General features: G+C 38.5%; 1 protein-coding gene across 1 annotated transcript; it reads left to right on the top strand.

The window, feature by feature from the left end:
- The first annotated feature begins 851 nt into the window (after positions 1–851).
- LOC135712783 (uncharacterized) lies at positions 852–3,142 on the top strand. Its single transcript, XM_065235839.1, has 6 exons — positions 852–956; positions 1,289–1,379; positions 1,448–1,630; positions 1,688–1,846; positions 1,909–1,999; positions 3,048–3,142. The coding sequence occupies exons 1-6, from the start codon at positions 862–864 to the stop codon at positions 3,140–3,142; spliced, it is 714 nt and encodes a 237-aa protein (XP_065091911.1). The 5' UTR covers positions 852–861.
- The last annotated feature ends 22,015 nt before the right edge of the window (positions 3,143–25,157 follow it).

Raw genomic sequence — 25,157 nt, forward strand, 5'->3', positions numbered from 1 at the left:
ACCCATTCTGTGACAAGTTGAATTTCACATCAGGAAAACTCGTTGGTCGTAATGAATGTCTAAGTTCACTACTTCTGGATCCAACAGTACAACACGTGTTCATACCAAAAACTGCAATATTTAATGGGGTTGAGTTCAGAGTAAATGCTGTGATCGGCATAAATCAGCACGCAGATAATTTATTCCCTGCTTATGGAATTATTAGAGAAATTGCTGTTATTGATGGAAAAATGTACTTTTTGTTGCGGTTGGTGGAAACTGTATGCTATAGCAGTTTTTTTCGAGGCGTATGAGGTGCAAGTATTGGATGGCCAGCAATTACTTTACTCACAACTATGCTTTACTCATACTGTGTATTCCTTTTGGTCGCCGTACAGCTGCAACAAAAAATATATTTCTAGACGATTTTACAACCGTGATTATTAAAAGTATAATTTTTGTTCATCACCGCTCTAGAGATTGTATTGCTTATTCACTGACGTCTATTTTTATTTTGAGCGAGAAGAAATCGACGATCTAGAAACATTCCTACAGTTAGATAATAAAGATTTCATTAGATTAAACCTTACAACAAAGATGATTAAGCTGATTCAGCGATTACAACACGAATACCGAGAAGTTGCAGTAGAGTATATTGACGAAGAATTATTTCAAAATAAGGATCACGCTACACAAGATGCCAGTTTCCAAGCTCCATCTGCTCCTACTGACTCTGATAATCCATATCAAGGAATATGCCTTGATGAGGTAAGGTTTTGGATAAGTTGTATTAAAATATGCATTCTGTACTAACTAACGATACCATTTCAGATAATTGATATCGACTGCGTTCTCCAGATGACAGAAAATGGTCTTGCAATCATGGAGGTCCTTAAAGAACAGACCAAGCCTAAGGAGACGATGATTAAGCAGATCTGTAACATACTTTGTGACTGTTTGAAAGCACTATACGGTTGGTAAGTAAAATTTTGATTGCTCATCTTTATATTGGTTATGTTGCGAAAGCAACAAGCCAACGATAACACCAAATCGCAAAATCAACTGACTTTCGATAACCAACACATCATATGTGACAGCATTCTACGGCAAGAGGAACTATGCTATTAGCACGAAGTACTACCACTGAGATTGGTGCTAGCCGTATATTTAGTGTTATCTTTTAGCTTGTTGTTTTCTCCATCAAACCGTAACTTATTATAAATTATCTTCATTCAAATAGCAAGTTGTGCATGCTGCTTTTATTTAAAAAAAATCAACAATTATCAATTGAGAATTATTTTCGTTGCAGCCGTCCAAGCAATTTTTATAAAAATCAAATAGCTGTGTCCCTGGTACGGTCTTATCCTACACTGGCAGCTAACTCCTCTGACACTCCGCAGGTGAATAAGCATCTAAGTGGTGATTTAAGTAATGCCGTTTAACAATTGCTTTTAAATTCCTTTCCTAGGCTTTATGGTTCCATCCCCATGCCCGAGGTACAAATCGTCACGCAGGCCGGATCCATTACAGGATGGAGTACCTTGCTAGGACATCCGTTGACCGAGCATCAAAGCGTCATCCTCGCATAGTAAAATCTCAAGAAGTAGTTCATGAAAGCAATCTGGAGACCGAAATCAATTTGGTTGAAGCCGTAAGTATCTGTAATATAATTGCAAGATTAAATTTATGAAACTACTTTTTTAATTAGGAAGGTGAGCTACGATTCATTGTACCAAACCAGCAGACAAAATCCCATGTGATCGATCTATGGAACAAAACGTTTGAGAGACGACAGAAATACCGGTTCGAGGAAAACTTTTTTTCGTTTGCAAAAGATTGTCTTGTTATAACCTACGATGGAGATTTGGTAAATGATCAAGTGTTTTTTTTAAATATTGTTCCGTTTAGACAAATATTACAACTTTGCAGATCCGTATTGATTTCCAAAAACTCAAACCGACAGCGAAACCGTTTATGGAAAACTGGAATACGGTGGAACCAAAAGTGATTATGAATAATCGTGAACCATGCTTGTTTAATAAATCAGCGGAGTTTCCTCTGGTAATCACAATTAATAATACTCCGCGAAACTAATGAAAACAATGAATGTAGTTTCATGAACGAATCGCTTTTGAACAAAGTTTATTTCTTAAACGAAGCTGTAAAAGAGTACAAGGTTTTACATGTGATTTTTGATCACAAATTTTTCATTACAATAAAATAAATCGTCAAAAAAGTTTTTGATTATTTTATCAGAATATAGAAAAGTATTGAGGATCTCAATGTTAAGACTGTGTTCTGGAAATAAACGTGTGTTTATCGTACACTTCTTACTTCTGCATAACAGTCAGAATATTTTGATTTTCAGTATTTATTTCGTTAGAACCAAAAACAACCAACAGAAATGAGTTGTAAGTTCACAGAATTATTGTGAAAAAATACCGAATCATTCGGTAAATTCATTTTATTTTAACAAAAAAAAATCACAGTATATCTGTGAAAAATAACAGGGCAACTGTGAAAAATCACAGAACTTTTCGGCAATTTTGACAGATAACATTTTTGCAACTTTACAGATTGTTCGGTGATTTGAATAATCACCGAACTGTTTACCGAACGTTCAGCTGTTGAGATTTCGGTAAAATTTCACCGAAATCTGTAAAATATTCTAAGTGTGTAGTCCCCAATCTTCGACGGCATAGAAGTTCGCATTAATGAAATTCTACAGAGCGTTGGTGAAACAAGTGAAGTAGATCAAATCGTATTGAAAATATCCCAGGACATGCCTGTAGCGGATCCGCGCTGAGATGTGACACAAAAGCACGCCCTCAAATCATCCACCTGTAAATTGTGCCGCAGCTTCGTGAAAAGAACATCGCACTTGCACTCTTGGAATTCCTTCATGCTTCCAGTTTGTGGGATAAGCTCCAGCTACGGAGACACAGTTTGATAGGCCGTCCATCTATGTTCTGATGCAGCAGTACGAGTCGCAAAGGTGCGATTGATTCTTCTTTCTGGGTTTAACACGTTTTTTCAAACAATTTATTCTAAATGCCTTATCTTTTCAGTGGATGCCGAAGAGTTCGAGCTGACAAAGAAGTTGGCGGAAAAGTATCAGCATTTCCAAATCCTGGTTGTGATCTGGGATAAGACCAACAATTAGGTGTGTTTAGACGACTGCATATAACACTACAAGGAGCTCTCCTTTTTCAGGTTTCCAGCAAATGGCACATGCGTCAAAACCAGCAGCGTAACATCTTCCACCGCTTCAGGGGAACCAATCCGATCCAGCACGTTTCCTCTCCGGTCATCCCTCGCTGGCGTGGATCCAGCAAGCGGAGAGCTAGGACAAGGTACATTGCAACTGTATACGAGGCTGTACATTGGCGATGGCTTTAACAAAACATCCGTGATCGGATTTCGCAAGGCACTGGAGCTGCCACTATTTTACCTCCGACCGCAATGGACGTTGAAATTTTATGAAGACGGCTTGACAGGCACGTACCTACGCGTAACACTAGCTAACGGCCATGAATTTGGTTCATGGAAGCGCTTGTTATTGTTCATGATATTCGTCGTATCCATAATGAAATCATGAATTATTGTCATGATTTCATGGGATGATTTTTTTTTCTTGTTTCATGTTTTTTTATTCATGAAAATGGCCACGGATTTGTTTCCGTGTACTATCAGCTTTTCTCACATACAGTGTAGTCGTAGTAGAATATTTTTATTTCGATAAAGAACGTGTTACCAAATATACTATATTAACAATATAGTTCACTATTTGATGTTCCATTCCTTCCTATTCGACACGTGTAAGGAAAAAATATTCAAAATTAAGTTTAAAAAGTAGAAGGGTCTGTGCCTAGGGGCACGAACGGAAGCTATTATCTTAAAGCTGGGTTAAGACTAGGCAAGTCAAATGATCAACTCAGTTGAATTCAATTGGCTTGAAAAGTTGGGCCTGGTTCAACTTTTTTTTCAATTCAAGTGAGTTGATCAAGTCAGTTGAATGGCAAGGTTTACACGTTCAATTCGCATTCAAGTCAATTGAATTCAACTGACTTGATCATTTGACTTGCCCTGTCTAAACCCAGCTTAACTCTTTCCGTTTTTGAATTGTAGGCGTACCAAATTTGTAGTATTTTTTTCAAAGAGAAAGTTGATGAAGAGAATCGATCAAAATCACTTGCTTCCAAGTTTGGTTACAAGATTACAACTCTGGAGAGCATTTTGTGTGGTCGTTGTGGGCGTGTTGTTTCTGAATATGGACAAACAGGCACAGATAAATTACATATATTACAACTCTTTATTGTAATAAGCTTGTTGACCCTGAAAAGGGCCGTTTTGTTGCCAACGTTGGTGTTGATTTAACCTCCGAAACCGTACAGAGTGCGTCTCTGTCGCTTCTAAGCGTAGATGACATCCATGGCCGCTTATGCTTGGCGTGTTCAGTGTAGTCCAGCATCATGGATCTCATTTTCCAGGAACACCTTCAGCACACCTCGTAGATTAGACCGGAGATACGTTTGACACCGCGCGGGCGATTCAGACGACGGATGGCGGTTATCACGAAGAACTTTGCGATGACGCTTAGCGCCAAGCAAGACCTTTTCCTCCTTTGCAACGAGGAACCAAGACCTTTTCCTCGTTGCCAAGACCTTTTCCTCCTTTGCAACGACCAGTCATTGTTGCTTGTTAGGTAGACGAGTGCCAGCATCTTCCTACTGCTGCTATTGGTGCTTCTGCTGCCTGCTCACCACGCTGTCCCAAGCGAAAATGAGTTGAGGCTAGACAGCAGCGCTCTTTAATATCGTTTCAGGATAAAGCCAAATGATGTGCAACCAAGTGGTACTCGATTATGAAGACTGGGTTTGGGAAGTACGTTTATTCCAGAAAACAGTGATAAAATTGTCACTTTTTATATATACATTGGACAATGCTTGACATTACCACTTTTTCAATAGTTTCTTGTTGAAAATCATCAGTTGAAAGCAATGCTTTTGATGTGTACAAATATTTCTGATCGATTGGTGATACAATTATTGAAATTGGTCCAGGGGCAGCTGAGTTATTAATGTTCAAAATCTTTCATTATTTTGTTACATGTTCCATTTTCGGTTTTCACAAAGTGTACCCCCATATAGAAATTACGTTGTCCTACTTCAAAAAACTTAACGTTGTGTTCTGTAATTTGACGTCCGCCATTGAGTGAATCAGAAAAGTGGCGTTGGTTCAAATTTACTCATCTATTGAGTAATAATAGATGAACTCAAATTTAAGTTTATTTGCTGACTTCTCTTGATGATTTCTAGAAATTCAAGGCTCGCCCACGCAAACCAACATCCTCATCGGGTAGGGAAAGACTTCCCTTATCCGATGGCTAGGTTGGTCTGCGTGAACGTGCCTTGAATTCCTAGAAATCATCGATAGATGTCATTGTTTACAAAAGCTGTTACGTCCTAATTCCAATTCTATCTAGGATTCTCCTCGTTAGGTGTTTCAGGGAATGCAGGCATAAATTTCATACTCAAGCTCCAACTGTTTACAAAAATGCACCTAAAAGTATAGTTTGTATATTATATTTCATTTTTTTAATTTAGCAGCACTTTTGGCCATGTTCTTTCATTTTAGAAACTAGCTTGGTACATCTCTCAATCCATTTTTTAGATTCTAATTTAAATCACTGTGTCTCCAGTATTGACTAGATAGAAATGGGCAAAACGGATCACTTAGCTAAACGGCTCAGAACCGGTTCATCCATACAGATGATCCGGATATTTTCAATGGTTCATCGGATCACAACCCTTGTTGAATTTGGACATTTGTAAAGGATCTTTCTTTACAATATTTGTCACATCCACATAACATTTGCATGTTGCAATGCAAATGTTGTTGCGGATGTAAATATGCATACAAATGGTAATATTATTTACGGATTCGGTATTCCTAATCTGACTGCATAGAATTGCTTGAATGATGGTTCATTCTAAATCAGCCCGGTGGCAGGCTCGTAGGCAACATTGTATACGGTGACAGCGGGCCCAGTATAACAAAACAAACGATTTGGATCCCGGACATGTTGCCTACTGTCAAACATAGCTGTTAGCATAGGCCTTGTCACCGGCCTGTTCTAAATCCTGATAACTGATAACAGAGCGAAAGGCCGATGATCCGATTCCTATAAACAATTAGGTGTAGATTATTCACTCTCCATCTCTAGTATTGACATGTATTGACGGATATATTTTTTTCACTTGGAAGCAAACCGAGGGGGCGACACATCAAAATCTCGATTCTAGATGCTCAAAAAATCTCACACTAGCGAATAAATCTTCGAAAAATCTTCTTTTATTTCTCGCATCTACTTGTACCGCGCATAATTTTTTTGCAGGACATCTTCAAAATCGTGATAAATTTTCTTGCTATCTACTCAGCGTACGCACAGCTAGCCACATCAAAACACAATATTTTCTGCATCGTAGATAGAGTCGTCCCCCTCGAAGCAAACAAACCTTAGCAACGGATAAATCGATTAGAAAAAACTGCATCACTCAACAGTGTTGCCGTTTGATATAATATTGTTCGTTACATACTTGTCAACGTGTTCCTTTACGTGCCGAACAGTGTGCCATGCTATGTTTCGGCACAGTGTGCAGAGTTGATGACCCCTTGGATATAGTACTTTCCGCATTTGTTCAAAAGTTACAGGTTTGTAAATAATGTTTACTCAAATAACTAACGAAGGATATCTCGAAATATGTTTATATATATTTCATTTAAATAAAACAATCTGAGATTCAAAGTAATATAGAACTCATTTATCAGTTAAAAGTACTCAACCGACATGTTTTCACCGTTGGTTAATTTTAACTTGTTCTTGGATGAAAATCATAGCAACCTGCGCTGCCGACGATGCTGTCATTTTTTTTTTAGCTCCATCGCCTCCGTTCGTGCTTCATTAGGCTTCGTTAAGGCCCAAGCGCTATGACAGCGGAAGTGGAAAAGTTTGAGCTGAGTAAGCCTACTGGCCTGATTGAAAACTAGTTAGAACCAAATCGACTTCGGTTAAGCATCTTGATGTCATTAGTGACAACTGTCAAACTTTACGTTTCCAATCCGCTTCCGCCTACATTGCTTGGCACATAATCATGAGAAAAATTGTAACGAAAACCAGTTGGACGCCGGTAGCTTTGGTTGCCATATATTTGTTGATTTCTATTCTAAAGAAAGGAAACTTAAACAAATTTTCTTCCAATGTTGAGTAAACTTAGCTATTCCATTCGATTGATCGGTAGGTAATTTTCACTCAATGCATTCTTGATCAGGATTTCTCAAAATTGAGTTTTCTTCTTTAACTTAATTTTAACTAGCTCCACGGAAGCCACGTGTTGAGTGAAAGGAACTCAATTTTGAGTACTTTTTTCTTACCGTGAACGTAACGTCAGAAAAGTCAACCAACATGTATTTGATTACAGTCGAGGGGTGAGTGATTTGAAGTTAGAACACATGAAAAATATAATGTAATTACATTAATTACAATCGGGGAAAAAGTTGTTCATATTGCTTAGGCCTGTAGATACTTATGGGAAGACGAAAATAATGTTTTTTATTTAAATCGCTGCTGTAGCTTTCAAGCGTCCCTCGTAATGTTTATAGAATACATTAGTTGTCTTTTCCGACGCAAAGGCACGCTTGTTGGTCGAAAATCGTGTCGCCGTAAGTATTGTTAATACATTATATTTGATGTTACATTTCAATTGATTTTGCCTGAAGGGCTTTTCATCTTTCGATTTGAATTAATTATTAATTATTTCTATAAACTTTCCGTTTTCCAACTACCTAGGTTACATTCTTCCTTAAATTTGTGCCATTAGGCGAGAAAACCACTCTCCACTGAAAATTTCAGCTTCTGCGCTTTCGGTTTAAAGTATATATGGGAATTTTGGTTGAAATGTATGGATATATAACATACCTTCATTCTTTCGTGAATAGAACTGGTTCAGCAAACTCGATTAAGCTTAGAATTTCAGCATATGTAGCTTAAACTATAAGAATCAACTTTGCTGAAGACAGCATCACGACGAAACGATTCAGTGGAACCTGTGGTGGAATGGGTCTAGGCTTATTTTTTTAAGGTTCTGATTAGCTTCCAGAAAGGTTTTGCACAATCTGGGAGAGAACGGATCTTGTTAGCAAAGTCAGTGTTTTTGAAGTCCTGAATGATTTTGGTTAAAAGGTTACAGTTAGTCTTCTAGTTAGGCACACCCGTACGTTGGTACAGCCTACGAATGGTGTTACGGAGTCTAGTGAGGTCTTTGATTGGTCTGTTAAGGTTCAGAGTATTGGTCACTTGTCTGTATACTGGCACGTGTTTATCCTTGACCCGCAGATTCACCTCCTCAATGGATTGCAGACACTGGTCAACGTTTTCGGACGTCTCCGGTTGTGCCGACACAGTGTTGAAACTGATCCCAGTTGACCCGAAGGTAGTTGCGCTGGGAAGTTTCAAATTGGTTCACGGATGAGCCCACTTCGGCCACCACCGGATAATGGGCCGAGCTGAGTACTTGGTAGACGACAGTTTACGAGATTTTGTTGACCATATTGCTGATTTAGACGTCGCTGGTTGCGTGAGTACCGGCCCGACTAAACCGGGTGGGAGAGTCCGGACTCAAGCTGGTTCGATCATAATCTCCGGCTTTAGGTGAGTTTCAGCTATGATGGCAATATCAATGTAACGGTCGTTGAGGAAAGCAATGAGCTTAATGTTTGCTATTTTAACACTTCAGAGGCCATATTCAATGACGAAACGGCCAAACGTGTAGATATCAGATATCTTAATATTTTTATCCGGATAGTCCCAGCACTAGTTCCAATGATGGCATTTAATAGCGTCCTAAACAAAATAACAACGACTTATCCTTCTTTTAATTAAGATTATGCATCTTTAAAAAAACTGAATTTTAAGTTTTTAAACAATCACGGGTTAAGAGTTTTTCTAACTTCTCGCTAAAATATGCTACAAATTCATCGACTGTTTTCAATAGTATTTACAATCCAATTCATCAATAGTATTTACAATCCAAATATCATCAAATTTTAACAAATTTGTATTATGGCGAACTGGAAGCTGAAAGTAAAACGGAAAATCATGCCGTGTTTTCTACATTGAATATACACTGACTCCATAATCACGTATGTACTTCACTTCACTTCTGGACTGAGCCAGAAGCAATCATCTGCTACTTGCCGGTCTAGGAACTTTTTTCAGCTACAATGCTCAAAGCATCACAGATTCTTCATCACAATTATCTTGGTTAAGAAAGGGATCCTGGGGATTACTTGCATTCTTAAACTTTCGTAACGATCAGAATTTTCCAGGACGTTAAGAGAACTTTTTTAAAGTTAAGCGTTGTTTCGAAATGGGTCAAAAACTTTAAGGAAGTTCATTGACCCCCTAGGAAGTTATCTCTGAGCTATGCGAAAGTTCTCGTAAGTTCTTTGATATTTTGTGATTAACATATGGTCCCTGTTCCCTGTCCCCTGTTTTGGGATAATACCCCAAAATAATAGCTCAAAAGGCGCAAAAATATCTGAAACCTGATTTGAGTTGTTGGGCAGTTCAAGATCTTCAGAATAATGCCTGATCATCCCTGAAAAAATCCAGAGGCTATTATTAAAATCTTTGGAATACTGAAGGTATTTGGAATTATTTTTGAGCAACCTGGTGTCACCAGAAAAAAAAAACCTGGGAGACGTGATTTGAATAACTGGGTAGATCTGCAACATAATGCCTGATCATCCAGAAGTCTTGGGAAAGTATTCAGAGATATATATCAGAAACGTGACTTGAATTGATGGACAGTTGTAGGATTTTCAGAATAATACCTTAAGTCTTGAGAAAATATCCTGAGTTTTTTTTTTTTTTTTTATTATAGTTACTTTAACACTCTTGGGTCATTCGTGACTTGTCCGGGGGTGAGATTTGAACTCGTGACTTTGGCGTGAGAGGTATGGATGTTAACCACTACGCCGGGGTCGTCCCCCAAAATATCCTGAGTACATCCTTGAGATCTTTGTTATCCTAAAGGTTTTTGCAATAATTTCTGAGCAACCTGGCACCGAAATTTTTTTTTCTGAGAAACGTGACTAGAATTGTTGGCACTCCTAAATCTTTAGAGTAATTCCTGTTCCTCCTTGTTCATCCTGAAGTCTTGAGAAAATATTCTGAGGACCATGTAAAAAAAAGAATATTTTAGTTCTAGTAATAGTCTGCATTTGTTTTTGCGTTGTAAAAATGAAGTGAGAAATGCTCGCTGCACATCTCGGACTTTAAACGTAAAAATTCATTGGTGTTCAAATTTCAACAACTGAGTGAAAAGTTATTAACAAATGAGAAGTTGGTGTGTACAACTGTGCATTCCAAGCATACTAAGGACTTCCTTGAGATCTTTGATAACCTGATGCACTTTGGAATAATTTCTTGAGCAACCTGGTACCATGACCGAAAATTTCAGAGACGTAATTTGAATGACAGTTCAAGACCTTCAAAATAAAACCTGATCATTCTGAAGTCTTTGAAAAATATCCAGAGGATTTCCTTAAGACCTTTGAAATCCTGATTGTTTTTGTAATAATTTTTAAGCAACCCGGTATAATGAAAAAAAAAAAAAACTAAGGAAATAACGTGATTTAAATTGAAGAAAAGCTGTACACACTTAGATTTTTTGCTGAGATGGGTACCATCGAGCAGCTCGGCAATCTATTTTGTTGGATCTCAGTGAAAAATTTGCCGAGATTCAGTTGAAAAACGGAAATTTTGCTGAGATCTCAGTAAAAATAAATGCCGAGCCTGCTCGGTGGTGTCAATCTCGGCAAAAATACCTGGTTATCATGACGCCTTGAAAAAAATCGAGATAACTTCCTTAATATCTTTGATATCCTGAAGAACTTTGTAATAGTATCTGATCAACCTGGTAATATCGAAGAATATCTGATAGATATGATTTTAATGGTTGGAGAATTCTAAATCTTCAGAATAAAACCTGATCATCCTGAATTCTGGGAAAAAATTGCAGAGGACTTCCATCAGACCTTTGATCACGCACGGGCAGAACTTTCGTACGTTGTGCAATGAAAATAACACACGACCGATTATTGGACCCTTGTAGCATGGCGCAGGCATACGAACTATTGCATTTTATTGATAGTTGATAGGGATTCAATATAATACAGATGGTATATTGATTCCACTACTAGCAGCACCTGTTTGTTTTACACTTAGTTGACGTTTGCACAAACAATCTTTGATATCCTGAAAGTCCTTGGAATTATTTCTGAGCAACCCGGTATCATGTTAAAAATATCAGTGACGTGCTTGAAGAATATTTAGTTGCAGGTATGCAGTTGGAGCTTAATATTCTAGTAATCGCACTTATTTAAAATAGTTCCAGTAGTTACAGTATTTCGGATCTATTTTCCAGGTTTGCTTCTGCTCACTTGCTATATTTTTTTTTCGGCGTTATTAAATTCCTGAGAAAAAATACATGATCTCCCATATTGAAGACATTTTGAAAGTTTCATTCAAATTTGAGATGGTTGTGTAAGATTTTGGCTGTTTCTGGCAGATTTCACCTGGAATCGTCTACATGAAATACTCAATCTTCTTCATTAGTACTTCGACAATTGCCAATAATTGCTTAATGCATATAAGTTTATTGCGTGCTCTCAAACTTAGTGTTCTAGATGCACTTCCACAGTTATTAATTGAGAGCTTTCGATGCCTGTACCATTTTTGCATTAGTATAATTGTGTGGCAAGCACAATCATACTCTATGCCCAGGGAAGTCGAGAAATTTTCCAACCCGAAAAATTCCTAGACCGGACCGGGAATCGAACCCAGCCACCTCCAGCATGGTCTTGCTTTGTAGCTGTGCCATCATCGACTGAGCTAAGGGAGGCCCCATAATTTAAATAATTGCTAGACCACTTATCCACTAATCACATTGGACAACAGCCCTATCCAAACCAACATATTTTCTTTCAACTCTGTCGAAATACTATTTGCATTTTTCACCTGCAACCTGTAAGCAATGTCAAACCGCTTTATCGATTCCCCATCTTCGTAGAAGTCATTGCCCAGGACCGGCACCTCATACCTCCCGGATAGCACTTCCACTCATTTCCACTCCAGTACATATGTACGAAACTGCCTCAAACTGTGGCGACAACTGCATCGATCCTGCCGTCGTCGTCACTGCCGTGGGTCCCAAAGTGTAAATGACCAGTTTCGTCGATTGCTAAATTGCATGATTACTATCAGATGGTGTAATTTACCTGGTTCTTTTCAACTGCACAACTTCACCAGGACCAGACAACATCGAGACAAAAAAGTTTAAATTTGTTATTACCCAGTAGGTACCTATCTGTACGTTAAGGTAGGCAGGATACGTACCGTAATCCGGGGGCAAATTGATCACTTAGAAATTTAAATATAGAAATAAATTTCTGCTTCAAACGAAATTGACAAACTACTGGCATTAAAATCAGTAGAGTTCTCATCTATCGTTCTGCATGATTAGTTATAATTTTCAGTGTTTTGTTTAAATTTAGCACATAGAATTGATCATCCCTTCAAATAAATTTCTACTAAATGTATAGTTCTTATTGAATTAGGGTTCGCTGAATCCGAATCAATTGTTAAAATCCTATAGTGTTAGTGTGTATAGTGTTAACTTCATTTCAAAAAATATTTCTTAAAATGTACAGTTGCCATTGATTTCTCAATATTGGAAACATTTTAACGTCATTTACTATACAATTCAGTTTTATTAAAACATAGTCAATGAAAACTACCACTTTTAAGTTAATGACAACGTACGCACCGACACACAGTGAGACGAAATCAAAAATAGTGGGACATGGCTATTTGCGACGAAGTATTGAGTGTAGCATTTTGATTTCTTTTAGAATGAGTCTTCCTTTTTTGAGTAGCTTAATTGAGAAGCGCAATTTTTTTTATTTTTTTACTTTCACTAAAATAAAAAATATATTTTATATGTCTTGTTGAAATTGATGAATACCAATGGAAAAATTGTGGATGAAGTCATTTGAAAAAACTTTGTCCAAGACGTTCATTTTCTATCTCTCAAGTGGACGAATTTATAGGGTGAAAATGGATTATTATCGCTAGTTCCCCCTTAAAACCGTTTTTTACCATAACTTTTTAATTTGAATTTATCAATTTTTTCAATGTTTTACAAAGTTGTAAGTGCTATGAAAATGCACATTTTTGCTCCATGAATCATACCGCTATCTCTTCATGTAAAGGATTTACATACGTATTTATAATTTTTCAACACTAACTTTGCAGGTTAGCAGGTATTAGCAGTTAAACTCGACGTAATTTCGTTCAGCATCTTCTAGTCTACTGTGACATATACAATTCATAGGGGGATCCAAGGGGATGCCTAATGAATTTTCTAATAAAACACCTCAATGTTTTGTTACGTTTTGTACATTAGAGTGGGTTGTAGTTTCGACAAAGTTGTTTGGTATAGTATTCTCAATCTAAGTTCGAGTTTTGGTGAAATTTGAGCAATAATTGGATTTTTGGTGAGCAAATGAATAGGAACGTTCCTATGTCTTAAATTTAACAGATGCGTAGAAATATGTATGATCGATTGGTGATAAAATGATTAAAATTGGTCCAGGGGTAGCTGAGTTATTAACGTTCAAAATATTTCATAATTTTGTTACATGTTCCATTTTCGGTTTTCACAAAGTGTACCCCCATATAGAAATCATAGACGAAGTCCTACATCAAAACAAACCGCTGTCAAGTCGAACACTTTGACAGCTGACTTCGCGGTTGAAAATAATAAACAAATCGATTTTACATGGCTACGCTCGCTAGGTTGTATTAGTGAGATCTTGCGTCGAGAAGTCAATTGAAATGCTGACTGACAAAATATGATGCGATACGACGTGCGTTGCTTTGCTTCGTCAATACATTTTGACAGGCATAATAGTCCGTTAAATTGTTTGTTTCGGTTGTCGTTTTGTTGGACTTAGTGGATATCTAACGAAAAAAACAGTGGTTCCGGTTATCCTTCTTCGTCAAAGGAAGAGGTTTAACAGTTTTGCGGAAATAGCGCAGGGGTGCTATGAATATTATTGTGACAATCCAGATTCTAGGAATTTGATGCAACGCTGCCGGACGAAACATTCAACGGCTGCGGGAGGTAAAGGGCTCTTTCTCAATGGAAACCCTGCCAAAAAGTCGTGAATCATTACTAAGCGTCTCTTTGCTGTCGACAATTGCAGATACGTGCATATTTCGAGTACATCGAATGATTCATGAAATGTGTCACGCAAAACAACCCTCCTCTGGACTGCTTTGAGTGGGAAGGTAAATGAAATGCTTATTGGATCAACCTAATCCTGTGAATATCAAAATGTCCAGATTGAAAATTCACATTTCGAAAGTAAACACAAGCTAGTATCCTTGCTAGGTTCTGCATCTCGGCAGGGATGCCAAGTTCTCAGAATCAATTGCTTCGATCCAAAGAGAAAATCATCAATGCAGTTAGGACCTTCTGCATTGTTCGGGTTGATTTCAAACCAAACGGTTAAACTTGTTGGAACAAACCACTATTATAAAATTAGCAGGATGAGTGTTCTATACGATAACCCTCAGTGACATGATATTTCAGGCATAACAAACATTTGTAAACAAACTTTCTAAGGCCCTTTACATGCGAACCAAAGTACGCCCACGCAATCAAACAACATCATCGGATAGAGGCAACTATCACCTTTCCGAAAGTAGTATTGGTTTGCGTGAGCGTACTTTGGTTCGCGTGTAAAGGGCCTTAGAAAGTTTGTTTACAAATGCTTTTGTGCCGTTATCAAATGTTATGTCTGATTTCTTGCCTTGACGATCATAGTGAGATGACTAGCAACATGCTTTGATCGTCAATACCAGACAGAAATGAAGCACTTGTGATACAGTTTTTGCTTTGTCGCTCGTCGTCTGATGTCGATGTTGCAATGGTCGTCATAGTAGCCCGACAATTTTGACTTTGACAATTTTCAGCACTGCTTGAGAGAGAGAGAGAGAAACATTGCAACCGAACACTGTTGCCAGAGCGTTTGCAAGCTTATCGGTATTTATCGTACATTTTAATTTATTCTATATTTTTGCCGTCTTCGAAGACGAAAATTTAAATTTTTGGACTAAGGATGGCCTTTCCAGGAAATTAAAAAAAAAAAAAACTCTGTGGAATGTTTGAATTAGCTTCTGAAGGAAGCCGAAAAAAATTCCAGAAAAAAAAACAGAAAGTTTGAAGAACGTTCTAAAACATTCAGGGAACTTTCATGAACAATATATGGAAGCTTCTGGGGAAAATTCATCTATAGGAAGCCAGAAAGGTTTCGGAAATCGCAAAAAAAAAAATCAGCAGCAGCCGGTTCCAGGGGAAGCTAGAAGAAGCTCGGGAATAGAAGTCGAAAAAAAAACTCCGGAAGAAGCTCACGGAGAAATTTCCAGTAAAAGACAAAATACTTTTCTGGGAGAATTTGACAGATAGCACCGGTAGAAGTTTAAATAAATTTTCTGGAGAAGACGGAGGAAACTTTCTGGAGATGCTAGAAGAACATTCCTGAGGTAGTTTGGAAGAAATTTCGATGGAAGGGTTTTTGGGAAAGTCGAAAGAAACTTCTAAAAGAAGTTGAGAAAACAAATTCCGGAAGAAAGAGATTTCTGGGGGATGTCGAATGAAATTTCCGGTGGAAATCGGTTGAATCTTCTAGAGAAAGTTAGCATAATATTCCAGGGGCAGTTGGAACAAACTGACGGGAGAAGACGAAAGAAGTCTGAGGAAAGTCGAAACAGCTTTTCGGGAGGAATCGGAAAACAATGTACGGCGTAAGGTGGAAGAAAATTCCTGGGGAGAGTTAGAAGAAATTTCCAAGGGAAGAAGTTAAGGTTTTTCCTGGGACTAGGTTCGCCTCCATTCCAAGGGAAGATTATATAAACTAATAAAATTAAAAAATGAACAGAATCAGAATGAGAATGGACCGTTTTTCCGCATAAATGATAAAAGTATTTCCTGATTCCTAGGAATTACCGGGAGGAGTCATCAACAGTTAGGAGATGGAAACATTAAAAAGCATATCAAGCATAAGAAATGTTGAAAGATGCTTTTTATTTGTTTGGAGGCTTTAAAAATTTGACATATTGAAAAAGATAAAAGTCTCTCACAATAGTTTTTTGTTATGTCAGTTTATCTCATCAAGCAAAATAATCGCTTATCAGTCCCATCCTGAAATTCAATCGCTCATATTTCAAGTTAAGGTCCGTTTTTTTAATTGCCATATTTTTCGCTGATATAACAAAACATGCAAGCTTCATTGCAACAGATTTTAACTTGAAAAAATGTTCAATTAATTACTATCGCTTATCAAATATTTGCATGGGAATTGAAGTTCGAAACTTCGACTGCCATTTTCTCAATGCCTACTTTTTCCATATGGGACTGATATTGGATTATAGGCAGCGTAAGTAAATATGATTATACTCAACGTTGAGCTCCCAAACTTTATACCCCGTTCACATTACACTCTATATCACGTAATATAGGCTGTCTTGCAATGAGCACTCACACATAGGATTTCCAGTGAAAACTAGATGTATGAGTGCTCATTGCAAGACACCGTATATCACGTGATATACGCTATAATGTGAACGGGGTATTACCATAGAGGTAACTCTAAGACAAGAAGGTCCCGAAATAACGTGCTCAACTTTTTGGCTCAGCTCTGGTACTCTCTTCGGTCCCAAGCTAAACGATTCACCCCTCGAAACATGGGAAAATCCACTATCCCCTCGTTTTATCTGTCAAACTTTCATAGCGAATCAAAACAAACATTGTGTAGTAGTAGAATTTCGACTAGAATGGGGTACGTTGATCGTTTGCTTGGGACCAATAGGCTAGTCAAGTAGTGAGCCAATTTAAAATCGTTAGTTTCGTATTGATTGTTGGTATTACTACGCCTGTTGGGTGGTTTTCCTTCTCCGTTTTTGACAACATTATAAGGAGAAAAGAGTGAATTAACTCAAAAGTATGTAAAAGTGAACTGGCCACTGGGTACTTTTTCTTACCGTGTAGAGAGTAAAGGAGAAACGTCGATGAAAGAAAATAAAACAAAACAACCTCAGAAACGGAAACATCGGATCTTAGCGTCTAAAGCGAAGAATTTGCTTTTACAATTCACAGTTTAATTTTAATTTATTTCAGTGCAGTAGAATTTAGATTAGTTAGTGGGTGCATTTGTAAAGTAAATAAACCGTTCATTGTTTGGGACAGTGATTTAAAATTATAACTTTTATTTAGATTGTTTATGCAGTTTGAAATTGAAGAAAGGCTGGCAACAACGTAACCTGAAATGAACAAAGAAACTATGAATGCGAGTTATTGAAATAGATTATAAAAAATTGACTAATGTATAAAATACTTTAGTTTCGAGCTGTGCAACAAACCACACTGCTGCGGAAATTTATTTCGAGAACTGGTTCGAACAACAACAATAGTTGCAACCATATGACCGTAAATTTGATGGCTGATATTGAATGCTATAGAACGTTAGTAAATTAAAATTTAAATTTACGCTGTAAAATCTATTTTTTGTTATGAGAAACTTGTCAAAGCATTCATTGGAGTCTCATGATGAAATGCTGTCAAGATTTCTCTTGATATCCATCACTGAAAATTTTCTAGCTGGCAATTAAAAACGTAACCCATATTGATCAATTTCTCCCCGGTGAACAATTTGCCCCCAGAATACGGTACCTATAGCGTGAGAAGCAAGAATATCTTCGCGTTTGGTTCTCGGTTCTGTTCTGTGGATACAGGAAAGCGAAGATAACAACTAATAATTACCAGCCATCATCGTACTACTATTGCAAGTGCGCAGGATACCACGCTTAAAAGTAGCGACTGCCGTTTTATTATGGCAATTCAACTCGATTTACATTTAAGGCGTACGAGTAAATTTGCAATTAGATTAATCAATTAGGAGGCAGATTTGATCGGGTAGGCTGCTGCTCCGACCATCACACAATATGCTGGAACGAGTCCAAATCGGGAAAGAAGGGAACCCTATAGACAGATTGATGGATCCGCGTACGGGTGGCGCCCCGTGGAGCGGAACCAGCCAGTCCGATCGATTGCACTCGGTTAATTACGCTGGTTTCCTTAAGGTGGAACTTACCCCTCTTTTTGTCGACCAGTCGGATTTACATTCTCTTGATTTGTGTTTGAGATATCAAGAATAAGAAATAGGGTAAACGCTCCTATAGTTGCAGTACGTTAGAAGCGTTAGGTTCCTATAGTTGTGTATGGAGACTCCATACACAACTATAGGAACCTAACGCTTCTAACGTACCGCAACTATAGGAGCGTTTCCCCTAGTCCTGTTTTTCCTCTTACGCATCTCAACTGGAACTTTTCGCCTGTCCTCAACTTGGTGTTGGTTGTGCATTGGCACAGTAGGTTAATAACTGAGAGGGTGTGCTAAGCCTACATAGTAAAACTTTTTTTATAGCACTCAGTGCTGAAAAATGTCACTTTTAGACACTGTTTTGAATAACATAATGGCCTACTTTTCTTAACTAAAATAACACTGTCCGATTTTAGTTTTTATTCCACAAATGAATTAAATTGATAATTTTAGCCCTCCACAATAACTCATGAGGAAAAAAGCAAAATAAACCAACGGGTCCAAGAGAATCAATTAATTATATGATTTGAGTAGTAGCTATACTGAAGATCCGAGAGATGTTGCCCCTTTAGTGGTAGGAAAATCATTTTTGCAGTATGGAGAATATCTGAAAATCCACGATTTGTGACTAAACATGCTTCACGGATACAAATTTTGTTCATTTAAAACAAAAATATAAATGTTTATACCCTAAACATATGAATTATTCAAAGTAAATTGAAAGCATGTTTAAAACTAAAATATTTATGTTTGAATAAAATTCACAAGTATGTTTATTTCAACAATATATGATTTGGGTAAACGGTTTTTAGCGTGTCATGCATCTTTATTTCCTTCTTATTGCATTCGGAAAAAGTTCCCCCAGCTTTGCTCAACTCAACAGAAAACGACCTGAAAGTGGCATAACCGAAGATGGATCCGGAAACCAGCTCGACAAAAGCGGTGGAACCCCACAGTATCAACTTCACTCCGTCGTTTATGATGCCGATCTCTATATCATCCTCATCCACATGTGACTTCGAAAGAACAACGAAAATCCGAACGTAGAAAGAAACCGGTATGATGACCAGTGGAAGAAACGACAAAACGACGGTAATGTCACAATTTTTCACCGGTTCCACTGAACTAAAATCCCCGAACACCAACCCCGACGGGTACCCGCATCCCGGACCAGGACCCCAATACCATTAGGTCACCCTTAATCGCACCCGAAAAAGAGCAGGCATGTAGATGCCCTGCCCGAAGATCTTTTTGTTTTTCATTTGCAATAAGCATATTTATTTTTGTTCGTCTAGCTGTCAAACCAAACAAAAACAAATACGTTTATTTTCAACACGAATATTTTTAAAGTAAACTTAATATTATTTTTATTTTAAACATTGATTTCACATGACTTCAAACATGGAATACGTTTGAAATCAACCTAATTTATTTTTGTGGCCAGAACAAACTGAGTTTACGTTTAAATTTACCTCAAATATTTTTGTTTCGACGATAGTTTTTTCTGCGTGTTTCACAGAAGGAAACAAATAAACGAGTGTTAACCTAATCACCGTTGTAATGTACTCGTGCAATTTTTGTGCATCTAAAACTACCCATAAAGACGATAAAGAATAAAAACTGAAAATTTTCATGCATTTCCAAATGGTTTCCTACCATTCCCATACATTCGAAGTGACTGGCCCTCTGGATGTGGATGATGTCGAAAACAACAAAACATGATTAATTCACTTAGGACACAAACAGCCTCCATTTCCTTTCGTGGATAATAACTTCCCTCCATTAGCAGCATATATAATGTTCCTAATTGAAATTCCATCTTCAACATCAACTTGACGCTTCCGCGTTCATGGACGGCTGTCAAACAAATTCATCGGCATTTTTCGCAGCAACACAAATAGCATAATACCTTGTACAGACTTACAAAGTTCACTGTTGTACTACCGTTGTACTGTTTTAAGCTAGTACCACAAAGAGGTACTAGATTAAAGAAGTACAACGGTACTAATTTGTATGTCTGTCAATAGAAGACAGGAAGAGCATCAGTTTGCAGATCAGTACGAAATTCAGATCGTGGAGCATTTCCAGGTGAAATCTACCAGAAAAAGCCAAAATCTGGCACGACTCTTTCCGATCTGAAAGAAACTTTCAACATGCTTTCAGCATTGGAGATTATGATTTTTCTACAGATCACGAGACCATTTTGACTCAAGAATAATATTTGAAAAGGGCGTGTGCGTTTTCATATATAATGAGAAGAAGCTGTAGAGAATTTATTAAACTTTTAAGGAAAAAAATACACACACCGAAAAAAAATTGTTAAATTTTTGATAATATTGCCTTTGCATAAAAACAGCTCGTCCAATCTTCTTAGTATCGAAGGCTGACCTGTTGGTAATTTTATGCACGTCTTGTACATTGCACTGCTGTGGATGGATAATCACGAGAATCTTATGAAAAGGGCTTATTTTCGAGAAAACAAAAGTTTTCTAAACATTTTTATTTACAATATCTCAAAAACGGCTACGTTTAGGGTGTTCGTCAACAAGATCATTTTGATTTGTTAGAACCTACCGTATGCGTGATAATGTTTTCACCATTAAGCTATGTCAAAATTGAAAAAAATCTCAAAAATTTAGTTTTCAAGTCTTTTTATTTATTTAAAGGGGGGATGTTTGTCAGAGTCTTAAACTATGTTAATCATCGATCGAGTTTCCACTTGCTGCAATAACAACCTCCACACGCTTCCGGAATGCACGGCAGGTTCTAATAATGTAGTCTGGATCCATTTTTCTCCAGGTACGGGTCAATGTTTGTCTGAGGCTTGCTGTACTCGGGTGGCGTTTAGACCAAGCCTCGGCCTTCATGACGCGCCATATTGAGTAATCCAGCGGATTAAGATCGGGGCTGGATGGTGGCCACATATCCTTCGTCCAAAACGGAAGATGTTCCTGCAACCTCTTCTGAGTGCGGTTCGAGGTGTGGCACGGAGCCCCATCTTGTTGAAATACAACATTTGGCTTCGGACCGTACTGTTATTTAATCAACGGAAGAACATCCTTACTTAAAATCCCGATGTAGACCTCCGTGTTGACCTTGTCACCTTCTGGAATGAACACCGGGTCCATTTTTTTTGTCATCGGAAGCCACCAATCCAAACACCATAACGCTAGCAGGATGCTTGGTCAGATACAAGTTCTTGTGCCCGTCGGCCACGTCTTTTACCGGAAGAGAACTAATATACCGGTCGGTTCTGGAATTTGATACGGGATCGACGGTAAACATGCTCTCGTCGGTGAACAGGATTACCGGATTTTTTCGCTTAAGGAAGTTCAAGATTTTCTTGCATCGTTCGACTCGTAGCTCCCGGATGTGGTTGGTAATCATGTGAGTTTTTTTCCGTGCCCTCGACTTCGCCCCGCAATCTTCCTTTACGATCTTCCGTGCCGTAAAGTCACTGATCCCGTATTCCTTTGCCATTTTCCATATTGAACGCACTAGATTCACCCGAATCTTCCTTTTGATAGCAGCGATAACCCTCAGAACCCGAGCTGACCTCGGACGACCTGTGGCCACCTTCGCGGATAGTTGTCCTTTCTTTTCTCGGTCTAAAACCCTTTTGACGATCCACCGGGACACTCCCACGGCGATTGAAATGTCTTTTTACGACATTTGTGCGTGGGACAAATCACGAATACGCTGCCATTTCGTCATGGTGCAACTGTCAAACTACGTAAATCATTTTCTTCTATACACAGCCTGCTACGGCATGAGCTATAGGTTACGTGCATGCAAAGAAAACCAAGGGATTGTATGCACAAGTGAAACGGGAACCTTATTTGTACGATGATGCAAACATTATCACGCATACGGTAAAAAATCATATTCAATTGTTGTAATATTGTTATTCATTCTAATTCATCAATTTTGAATGATTCACGAAAAGTTTTTTTTACGTAGGATTACTTCTGTGATTTCTGTATGGGGGTACACTTTGTGAAAACCGAAAATGGAACATGTAACAAATTATGAAAGATTTTGAACGTTAAAAAGATTTTCAACAAGAAACTATTGAAAAACTGGTAAATGTCCAGCATTGTCCAAAAGCGTTGAATTAACTAACAAATCCACCAATTACCTACATGCATATGCTGCTTCCCCAGCACAGTCGTCACTCGTCAGAGAGTAGTAAGTAGACGAAACAAGTCGAAGTGGCATTCGCGTTCGATCCTCGGGCGCGTGCGTATTGGGAGGATGGAATTGCGTAATGTTTTGCACACTCATCGCCATATTCAAAACCACACGCTCCCAACGACCACACAAAATGCTCTCCAGAGTTGTAATCTTGTAACCAAACTTGGAAACAGGGGATACACACACAAAATATATCACATATGTAATGCATGAAATCCATGTGACTTTCACATAACTTTCCAAAAAAAGTTGACGACAACCTAAAGAAATCGTTTATGGACTTTTTCGTTCAATTTTTTCCTGGAAATTTTTGTTAAATAAGCTAGAATTAAATAAAAATGGTTTTTTTCCCATACATTTTTTAACAGCTTTACTACAAATCCTCAGAGAGCCAAAACATTCAAATTTGAAAAAGAAAATTCACTCTCACGATCTCAATATCTCAACATTCCAACCAAGTTGGTATTTTGATGACACTCTGTAACAACTGGTGGGGCAGGGAGGATTTACATTTGAAGTCCCTCCCATTTTGCATATTATGCACAAAAAATTCCTTAAAAATCCCTCTCATAAAAAAATACATAAAAATATGTTAAAAATGCTGCAAGAAAATACTATGTATCAAAAATTTCTAGGTTAAAACGTAACGATAATGAATGATTTATTTTGACTCATTTTGACCATAATATGCATCCAAAGCGTTCCATACAGTTTTCTAAATTTCTAACTTACTATCAATGGAATAGCGCCATCAATGAGAAAAAATAGCCTTGACTTAATGGTGAAAGCTATTTTTGTAGTTCTTTAAAAATTCTACTCTAACTCTTTTCTTAAATGAACTTGGTGGCCCTGAAAAGAGCCCTTTTGTTACATGGTTGTTGGTGATATTGATGCGTAGACGACATCAATGGCCGGGACTGTCTGCTCTGGCCAGGGATGCCAAAAGTACAGAATAATCTGTATTTATACAGATTTTTTAGCAGTTTTTAAACCAAGAATCTGTATATACAGATATACAGATTTTTTGATTGGGTAAAAGTATATACAGATATTTTGAGGTATGTCTTTAATTCAGCTAAATTTTTGCGTTAGTCTTGCTTTCATTTTACCATAACCTTGCCTCGAGAGTGTAGAACTCAATGAACTGAATTACCGGGATGAAGTAATCGGGCACACACAACTGCATGACAGCACTCTACGTACATGCAATTGGGTTGTTTAGGGGTATTGAGGTAAATACATATTCGTTATCTGCATTAAAAACGGAACCTAAATCCAAAATTTTATCAATTTTGGTCCACTGGAACTATTTTAAATAAGTACGATTACATTACAAAAATCACCATCTTAGCGCCCCTTGGTGGGACTTTGTATGGGAGCGAGCTGTCAACGAATAGATTTAGTGTCAACGATCAAAAATTTAAATCTTGATTTAAAATTCGAGATGAATGTCTACGCCATGTGGTCAGAAAACGAAGCTCTATCAGATGATGTATACAAATCGGTATATTTTTCGAAGTTAAACAACCCAATTGCATATATGTACGTTGTTTTATTAATTACTAATACTAGAATGATCTTATGGCGGTAAGCACCAACTGATATTATCCTCGGTTTAAATCCCGATAACGAATGTTGGGTTGATTTGGTTCTCACTTCTCATTGTTTACTGTGTATATCCAATAGGAAGCGAGAAAATATGGTACCGGCACAGCTGGTTGTCTATATAACAGGTAGCTAACTGCACCTTCGCAGGAGACGGCGCGACCACCGAGCCAGCCCAGAAGAAGCAGAAGAAAACCCCATTGCCCATCCCGACAGGCGTTGCGGACCCGCAGCCGGGGCCTCCCGGAACTAAACGACCCAGACCTGAAGACAGCAGCGCCACCGCATCAGCAGCAAAAAAGCTGCTGAGCAACAATCCGTTCTCGGCCCTGCAGAACGGAGCCCAGCCGCAGTCGGACCCTGAGACGGTGCCGAAAAAAGTTAAGTTGCCACCCTTCTATGTGAAGGGCTTCCCTCCCGGGCTATGGGAGCAGCTGGATTTCTACATTAAGCAGGGCCTTCGCTGCACCATTCAACGGTGCACGGAAGGCTACAAACTGATGGTCCCGGCCGAAAAACACTTCAACGCAGTTCAGGCCCTCTTGGACAGGATGAAGCTGGAGTACTTCTCCCACGACATCGAGGCCACCAAGCCGCTGAAAGTGGTGCTGCGCGGGCTCCACGACATGGACACCACCACCTTAATGGACGCGATTAAGACGAACGGCCTCAAGCCGGTCGAAGTCCACAAGATGACCCGCAGCAAGGCCATCAAGTATCGTGACCAGCTCTACCTGGTCCATCTGGAGAAGAACTCCACAACCGTGAAGGATCTCCAGACGACACGCACACTGTTCCACATCGTAGTGAAGTGGGAGCGGTATAAGCCGACCCACCGTGGCGTCACTCAGTGCTCGAACTGCCTATTGTTCGGGCACGGCACCAGGAATTGCCGCATGGCCAGCCGCTGCATCAAATGCGGCAAAAACCACAAGATCGACAACTGCGACAGCATCGAGGAAGCCACTCCCACATGCGCCAACTGCGGTGCCGCCCACAAGGCCACGAGTAAGGCCTGTCCGAAGCGGGCCGAATACGCCGAGATCCGGAAGAAGGCCTCGTCCAACAGCCAGCCCGGTCGCAAGAAGGTT

The sequence above is a fragment of the Ochlerotatus camptorhynchus genome, unplaced genomic scaffold, assembly GCF_037179485.1.
Source record: "Ochlerotatus camptorhynchus isolate MF236.1 unplaced genomic scaffold, CSIRO-AGI_Acam_v1.1 ptg000503l, whole genome shotgun sequence".
Classification (NCBI taxonomy): domain Eukaryota; kingdom Metazoa; phylum Arthropoda; class Insecta; order Diptera; family Culicidae; genus Ochlerotatus; species Ochlerotatus camptorhynchus.